The sequence below is a fragment of the Echiichthys vipera genome, assembly GCF_963691815.1.
Source record: "Echiichthys vipera genome assembly, chromosome: 7".
NCBI lineage: Eukaryota > Metazoa > Chordata > Actinopteri > Perciformes > Trachinidae > Echiichthys > Echiichthys vipera.
The window spans coordinates 28,218,460-28,227,644 of NC_139832.1; the positions used below are offsets into that span (position 1 = coordinate 28,218,460).

A 9,185-nucleotide genomic window follows, 5' to 3' on the forward strand; every position below is an offset into this window, starting at 1 on the left:
GTGGGCAACTTTGTCACTTGGAGTGAATGGACTAAAACAAAGGAGCTCGTAGTGGATCTGAGGAGGGTAAAAACACCTGTGACCCCTGTCTCCATCCAGGGGGTCCCTGTGGACCCTGTAGAGGAGTAGAAGTACCTGGGGATGTACTTCAACAATAAGTTGAACTGGACTAGAAACGCAGAGGCTGTCTACAAAAAGGGCCAAAGTGGACTCTTCTTCCTGAGGAGGCTGAGGTCCTTAACATCTGCTGAGGATGTTTTATGAGTCTGTTGGGGCCGGTGTGATCTTCTTCACTGTCACATGCTGGGGCAGTGGGCTGAAGGTCGCAGACACCAACAGGCAGTGGGCTGAAGGTCGCAGACACCAACAGACTGAACAAACTGATCAGGAGGGCCGGTGATGTCGTGGGGGAGGAGCTGGACACCCTGAGGACCGTGGCAGAGAGGAGGATGCTGTCCAGGCTACGGTCTATCCTGGACAATGTCTCCCACCCTCTCTACAACACACTGGCCCAGCAGAGGAGCACCTTCAGCAGAAGACTCCTCACACCCAGATGCACCACAGGAAATCTTTCCTGCCTGTGGTCATTAAACTATACAACACATCCATAGAAGAGTCTGTCAGCTCCTCTCTGTGATTCAGACTCAACCACAGACAATCTTTGATCTTGTATGTATTTCACTACTGTAAATATTCTTTTCTGTACATTTAAATTTGAGTTTTTCTTATATATGTTTTTTTATTAGTCTGTATAATATTTGTTGTTTGTATCTGGAGTTTTGTAAGAAAAATAATTTCCCCCTGGGATTATTAAAGTATTTCTGATTCTGATTTAAATGCTGTTTTCTTCTATTTAGTTCCAGATTGGACATCAACCTCACCGGGCACGTCTGACTGGCCCTCCAGTATATTTTGGATTTGGTTGAGCACCTTTTCATTGAACACTATGTCCAGGTGGTGCAGCCCTCTGAACTCAGTAACATGGACGGGCTTCTCCTGCTGCTCCACCCAGCGTTTGCAAAGACTCATGCTTAAGCTGTCTACTGTGTCATCCCCATCGGCGTAAACAAAGTCCACTGGGTCCGAGTTGGGAAACTGCTCGTCATAAATATATGTCACCGGAGTTGGAACTCCCACGCCGTACATACACCACATCTCAACACCAGGTGGGTGGAGGTCACCGGTGAGGTTCTTGGTGTCCTCCCACATGTACCTGGAACCGACAAGAAGAAAATGATGTTGTGAAATTAAGTGGAACAGTGACTAAAACTTTAAAGTAGTTATAATTAATATTTATATTGTATTTTCATTTAAGATTGATCATCACCTGACTGCTTAATATACTGTTTCTAATGGCTTATTCTACTGTCAGGAGTACATAGAATCTAAAATCATGCCGTTCAGCAGTTTAAATCTGCAAATGTACAATTATTAGTGTTAGAAATTGTGTTTGTTGTCTTTTGGTGTTTTGCCCTGTTAAACAGAGTTAGTCATGGGTTATTATTGTTGGGTTAAAAGTTAGTTAGTAAGAAGGTTATGCAGTTAAAGGGACTCTGTGTAACTTAAATAAAACTCTTGTTATTAATGACACCTGTGGCCATCAGTGAACTGCAGTCAGCATCCTGTTCCTCGCGCGGGCATTCTCGCCCATTTCATAGCCGCGGGAGAGTACCAGCCAAAACAGTCAGTGAGACTTAACATAATTGACTGTTCCTGTTTGCATAATGCTGTAAAATGAATTACAATAATATGACGGCAGATTCACGCCGCGCAGCAGAGCAATTTTCGGTGAGCTAACATTAGCAAGCAAGTTAGAATTAGCCAGCTAGCTGTAACTGGACCAGTCAGATCAGCTCTAGGAGTCTGGATGAATCAGCTAGCTAGCAATTTGGCTGCATTAGCAAGCAAGCTAACATTAGCCAGCTAAAACCACGATAAATTTCACGTCAGTGTTTTTCTCTAGGAGCACAGGGGGAAAAGGGATTTGTTATACCACCACGACACAAAGTCCACACACGCTGTGCCTCCGCTACACAATCTCTACAGCGGCCGCTGGAGGACCCTCAGCCAGCGAAAAAAACCCAGCACCAGGGGTCTGATCCAGGACTGCCCCAAACTAGTTGCTGCCGGCACATGAAAAATAATAATTTCTACAAAAACAATACGTTCCTCTCACTTTGGTGCTCGGGCCCTAATGAAATACTGTCCTGTACCCTGTCTATAATAGTGGAAGGACACAAAGGTGACCAGGTTCTCATGTGTCCTAAGTGCTAAAACTGATATACATTGCCACTGCTATGATGTCAGCACTGTTCTCCAAATCATTCAAAGCTACGTAGGTAATCAGGAATATAATACAGACTGTGTTATAACATTAAAGCTGTTAGTTACCACCCATCCTCAAAATTGATGTCTTTGAAGAGGCGCTGGTAGTCCTGGTTGGTGTAGTTATTAGTCGGTGTGGAGATGAAGACGTGGTCCTTTGGCCAGACTACGTCAGATGGCAGCATCCAGGGATTAGTTGTTTGCCTCCTCTGAGCCTCGCGGATCTTGATGGTAGAGATCATCGTGATGCCGTCATTTTCCCCTGCGGTGAACAGGACGGTAGGTGCAAATGTGAGACGCAAGAATGTACAGATTTGAGGAACATACTACTACAAATCAGGGGGTTGTTTTAAATTCTGAGTCTATCTCAGTGGTAACAACAAAATAGGAAACATACACAGGAAAACTTGCAGTGCCAGGTGCAGGTCCATTTAGTCGCCTTTTCTATTGTACTGTATTCTATTTCAAGTGCTTTGTCATTACCTGACGCCAGGACTCTAAACAGTTTGACAGCGCCCCCCCATGGAGCTGCCAGTGAAATGAAGCCTCTTATGTACTTGTCCTTCCAGGCCTGAGGCTGGTGGTTGAGGAAGAAGAGGACATAGTGGCTGCCCATACTGTGTCCCAGCAGGTAAACAGGCTTCTGGTACTGGTCGTACATCTCCTCTATCAGGTCCTTCAGCTTTATAAAATACTCTGCATTCTCATCTGTGGGAGGAGGATGACAGGAGGGTTGCAGGCGGATGGCAGGAACGTCGATAAGGGCATGTATAAGTGCGCGTAATGACCAATCATTATCCTCTACCTCACTGATTCTATGAATGTGTTACATGTACCACTGGTGGTACGAGAGCTTCCTACGGAGCTGGTACACAGAGGAATCTCTGAAATATTTTAAAACAATTTAACTTTACCCATTTTAATCCAGGTCTCTTCTCAGAAGAGAAGATTTCAACAATGTTTTCTTCTCTAGAATTCAAAAATGAACAGGAAGTGTAGAGGCCACAGCTTTGAATGACTTCAGCACATCTGCACCCACAGGACATCACTAGTTTCTCACACTGCTCTGGTTTGATCTTGGTCCATTCTGACTCAGTCTCTTTCACAGTTCACTAACTGGAGTGGGTTTCTTACACATTACTTTGTTGCCATGGATTTTTCAGAGATTCTCTATGGGGTTTTACTTTATTTTGTTGTTTCACCCATCAATGGCATCATAGGGAAAGGAGCCCAAAAAGCAGCTACAAAGGACATTATAACCTGAAAAGGACAAGCTGAGTTGGTCTGCAGGCTGCTTCTCCCTTCTGATGTACTTTTATTCTTCTAAGGCAACATACTCTAGATAAGCTGCACAAAGCTCTTTTGATCGACCAGTTGCAGTGTGAGGGTGCAGGTGAGGGTGCATAGTGTAGTTTTGATACTTACTAGGTACTAATCTCCAATCGTACGGTGCTCCTCGGACTGTCTCATTTCGAATGTAGCCCACGTTAACCAAATGTTGCACCATAGTATGAAAATAACCTGCAGATCATACCAGATATATAAATGAATATTACTTGTAAGATAGATTTAATTAAGATATATGAATAAAGCACAAGCCCATACAGTACGCTGGACAAATTCCAAGGTAACATTGCTTTCATGGAATCGTTTGACACTTCTGTATTATTCAACAAGGACATGCATGGAAAGATTACAGAATCCCAAAACCCCAAATGCAGATTTCTCACCAGCCAGCTTGTTTGAGTCCAGAAACTCAATGGGATATGTCTGCCCAAATCCTGGCACCCGCACCTGCACCCCTGGTGAGTTGGATGAGCGCCGAGTCGTCCTATTGTAAACAAGTCTGGGGCATGCAAATCACATGGACATTCATGTCAGTCTAGTTGGACAAAAACATTCTCTAATGTGACTATAATAATATCTGAAAAAGAACCAAAATATTGCTGTGCTTCCCACTGTATAATTGTCCTCTCTGATAGGGGCAGCTCAGACCATTATTTTGTGGAAAGCACAATATTTTTGTCCTTTTACAGATTTGATTACCGTCACTTTAGAGAATGTTTGGTAGTGACTGCTGAGATCAGACAGGAAGGTCTAAGTCAGCAGAGGTGTAGGGACAATGTTGTATGAATATGCTTAAATGTTATACATAATCGTCATTAAAGGGCAGTTGGTGTTACCTAATGTTATCAATCCAGCAGTCTACACCTATAGGCATGAACATATTGAGGTCAATCCACAGGGGGAACCAGTTTTCAGTTCTCTTGTAGCACATCCAGTGGACCAGTGTCGGCTTGTCTATCTTAGCTTCCAGACGGTTCCCCAAGTTTCCTGGCACTGGAGACACAAACACACATACACAGTCAAGAGAATCCCGTGCAAGGTAAGCACAGAAGGGTTAGGTATACTGTAGGTCAGTGTTTCCAGTGGGTCACAAGATGAATCTGAAGCATCACAAGACATTTAATGGAACAGGAGGAGGTAAAAGACATTGTTCTTCTCCATAAATTAAAATTCATTTTTGGACTACTTTTCACTACACCTTTGTTTTTGTAAAATGTTGTAGAATTTGCTCTTCTGCAGGTCTCTGACAAATATAACAAGAGGGGGGAATCACTCTTTGGTAGACATACTGTGGGCCGGCTGTGACAAGGGATACAGGTCAACTTTGCCTTACTTTAAGGGTTCACCAGCTGAAAAGGTTGGTAACCGCTGCGGTAGGTCACCAGTCATTGAATGGTGTTGTTTGCGTCCACTCTATAAGAGGGAAATGTTACAGTTGGGAAGGCTCAAAGTTCAAACTCAACTCTGGGTTGGGGCTGGGTGATAATTAAATATGATCAATTATTGTCTTTCAGTGGAACCGATATTGTGATTTTAAAAAATCATGTTGAGATTTTGTGACGGTATCATTTGAAAACTGCAGTCTTGGTTTATTATTCAAACCCTATATTACCACACAGTTGAATGTGATTGATACCAACTGGATTACATGATGATGATTTCACATATGTGAGCAGATATAGGGATATATTGAGATAAAGTCCTTATTCGACCAGTAAGGCTGAGCAATATAGAAAAAGGTGTTAGAAGTAAGATATATATCTCCAAAATTATATGAAAATGTCCTTTGTTTATTTTTATCCAAATCGTTTAAATTGCAATGTCCAAAACAAACTGCATTACGGCAATATTTACAACATTAGCATGCATTTATGTTTGGATTCCTGCATGTTGAGTAATATTGCACTAGTACTAGTACAAGTACTTTTCATTCGTCAAGTATTTAATTCACACAGAGTGCACAAATATTGGCTTCACCATGTGGTTATTTCATATGGACTATTTATTTTCATGAATTACCAGAAAACATGCTATATATCATTATCAAAATATTAAATAACCTACATTGCTGATTGCAAGATTTAAAAGGTCATATCGCCAAACCCTTCCTTGGGTCCCAATAATGTGTTCTGAAGGTAGGAAATGTGAATAAAATGTGTACAATATTATCGTTAGTCTCTTCTTTGCACTCCTTTGTTACATAATAGAATAGAAAGTCTTTAATGTCATTGCAAACTACAATCAAATGCTTCTCAGAGTGCTTCTCCGCAGGGTGCCGTTTAAAAAAAATAAGGAAAACAGTGAAGATTCTGGTTAATATTCACCACAGCACTTAAACAGTATATGCATCTTTTTAAAACTGCTTATTGATTGATTGATTCACAATGTCTTGCAAAATGTGTGACATAAGAGTGGATCTAAAAATAAATAAAGTGCGTAGTAAACTGATTAGTTTGAATAAACAGTTTGTTTTTCGTCAGATATTTACTCTGTGTTTTAAGTGATTTCTCAACTTTTCAAAATGTGGAAACCCCTTAAATGGACTGAACAATCGACTGCATGGACCAAGATTTGGACAGTGACCTTTTGATGTGCAAACAAAGAGTCATAAGCGGTGGGAAGAGAACATGCACTGCAGTGTTATCTTAAAATCAACAACAAACTTGGATTCCAAATAATGACAGTACACTGAAAACCTCAAAGAAGACACCAAGTTGGGTCAAAACCCTTTTATAACACCTAATGTATGTGTGTAAAAGACTAAGAAGGATGTGCAGATGTTTTCTTGTTTTGATCACAATCAAGGAGCTGCCTTTTGATGTCATCGGGTTACCATTTTATATCATGTAGTCTATCTATATCTATTGTTACAATGATTGTTTCTAGATAATGCCGTTGAGGCTGTGGGGTATCAATGTGGGTAAAACAAAAACCTTAATACTGTACTATTCCATTAAAGTGGAGGCACAGACACGTATCGTAGTGGGATAGTGCGACACTCAGGTTCTGACTGCACTCCCTCAAAGTGATGTAATGACATGAAATCAGGTATCATTATGAAGAACGGAGTAATCATGAGTTGAGGGTCAGAGAGGAGGAAAGGGGAAGATGGAAATACATGATCTATCTTGACCATATACAGGTATGTCAGCATTTAAGGCAGTATCAGAGGCATTTCCAATACTGGTGTTGGAATCGGAACAACTCCAAAAAACCCTACAACTGAAAAGCATGACCACTGCATCACATATTCACCCTTTGTACCTAAAAAATTAGATAAGCAGGACACAAAGCATTAAATACAGGGTCAGATGTACAGAGTGCAGTGTACAGCCTCACTGATAGCCTACACATCACTACACAGACACACGGAGAGTCATATAGATAGATAGATAGATAGATAGATAGATAGATAGATAGATAGATAGATAGAAAGATAGATGGATAGGGGCCCCAACTTCCTCTCACACCCATCTTTGAACTCAGCCTTCATTTTGATCTCAACTACAAACCTGTAAATTTCCCTGACTGTATCTTGTACAGCTATCGGGCCAGGGCCGTAAAGTGGTGGGGGTCCCTTCCCTACTTCCGGCCCCCCTTGCTCAGACCACACCCATTTTTAACTCAGCCATCATTTTGAGCTCAACTACGATGCAGTTTTGAGACCGTACCTTTCTCGATTGTGACGCTGTCAAGGTGCCAAAATCTGTCCACAGACTGACACTCCTGGCAAAATGCTCAAAACCACCTATATAGTACACTTGACACAGGGCCTCAAGAAAATAGAGCATGTTAAAGTGGAATTCCAGGGAAAAAAATCCCAGGGTCTTTTTCGACAAGTACACTTGTAAAATAAGAGAGACAATTTTTTTCGTGTAATAATAATAATAATTAACGGAGATATCCCAGAAAGTTGCTAACAGCCGGACGTGGCTAACAGTGATTAGCTCGGGGCAGCACGGTGAAGGCATTAAAATGTCTTTTTTAACCACTAATGCTGCTCAAAATAAAAGCAAACCTCTGCAGCAGCATGAGAAGAGTCCCTACACACAAAACAAAGCACCAATGGGCTCCTTCCTTTGGGATTGACTTTGCTAATCCACTTGAATGGACTTTACTATGAGAGGAGCTGGTACAGGGGCCAGTAGGTAAGTCTTTGTAAACACTCTTTAAATAAACTCTGGGTTCACTAACTACGAGGTTTGGTGTTATTTTTAGCAGTAGTCGTGGTTAAAAAAGACGTTTTAATGCCTTCACCATACTGCCTCAAGCTAATTAGTGTTATAGCCCTATTCGGCTGTTAGCGACTGTTAGCGCCTCTCCGTTAATAGTTGTTACACGAAACAGTTGGCTTATTTGAAGAGTGTATTTGACAAAAAAGACCATAGGATGATTTTACGCAGGAATTACACTTTATCGTATTGCACTTCAGGTGAACTCCCAGATGGGTTTTCCATTCAAAATGACTACAAACCAGATGACATACATTTAGCATGGAGCTTTCAGACCCCCCTGTTCTCTGTTTTACCCTTAGCCTTGCTCATTGAGACCTCATTTAAATTCCGGACATGCAAACATAGCTACACAACTGTTTGGTCTAGTTTAACAATGAACCGTGACTAACTGAAGTCCAGCGCGCCGGTGCTTACCGATAATGAGCGGTGGAGTGCTGTTGCTCGGTACTCTGGCTTTGGCGTTTGGCGGGAAGACAACGTCGACGATCCAGAAGCCCGAGGAGTGACGAAGCCCCAGCAGACACACGACCAGCAGCCCCGAGCAGAGGTGTCCCGCGGGCCCCATGTTTCTGCGGCGTTGGTCGGTGCTTTGCCTCGGCGTGTGAGTGTGTGTGAGTGTGTGTGTGTGTTGGAGGGAGAGCCAGAGACCAGTGGACACGACAGTACCCGTGACACTCTTCCACACTACGGATGATGAATCACGCTGTCATCGGCCCATGGCGCACCGTCAGGCGAACCCACGGGCGGAGGGCAGACACAGGGACAAATAAAACGTGTGACTGTACAGTTTACTCGTTGCCCTATCGATTCTTCTTCTGAATCACACGCATTTATTTACACAACACAACGTAAATGATTGACAACAGAAATGAGGACATCATTATTAGGGAAAAAACGACTGCTCTGTAGAAACGTAGAAACTAGATTTTTGTTTTCTTAAACCAACCAAATGGTTAGAGGTTTTGTCTTTAGCTTGTGGCTGTTTGCTTGTTTCATTGAATGAAATAGATGTTAAAGTTAAATTGTGTGGTAAAACTTACCGAAGCCCCAGCTCCCCCTCACATTGAGCGGAGTCAGCAGAGTCCAGCTGCGGGGCTCCGGACACGCACGGTTATGGGTCAGCTGGTGCGGCGTTCGAGGTCACCGTAAAATCCAGTACTTTAAGACTTTGTGTGTGGAATTATAATCATTATTAACAAAACACGGTCTAAGTTATCACACATGTACAACGTGGAACAACACATAGATCGATTGTGTTTCTAATGTCTTCTTTATCCA

The 9,185-nt window shown here is 42.3% G+C and overlaps 1 protein-coding gene across 1 annotated transcript; it reads right to left on the reverse strand.

The window, feature by feature from the left end:
• Positions 1–849: 849 nt before the first annotated feature.
• Positions 850–8,472, reverse strand: lcat (lecithin-cholesterol acyltransferase; the record flags this gene model as incomplete). Its single annotated transcript, XM_083916952.1, has 7 exons — positions 850–1,213; positions 2,392–2,587; positions 2,809–3,033; positions 3,751–3,846; positions 4,056–4,171; positions 4,509–4,665; positions 8,322–8,472. The coding sequence occupies 7 exons, from the start codon at positions 8,470–8,472 to the stop codon at positions 850–852; spliced, it is 1,305 nt and encodes a 434-aa protein (XP_083773078.1).
• Positions 8,473–9,185: the final 713 nt, after the last annotated feature.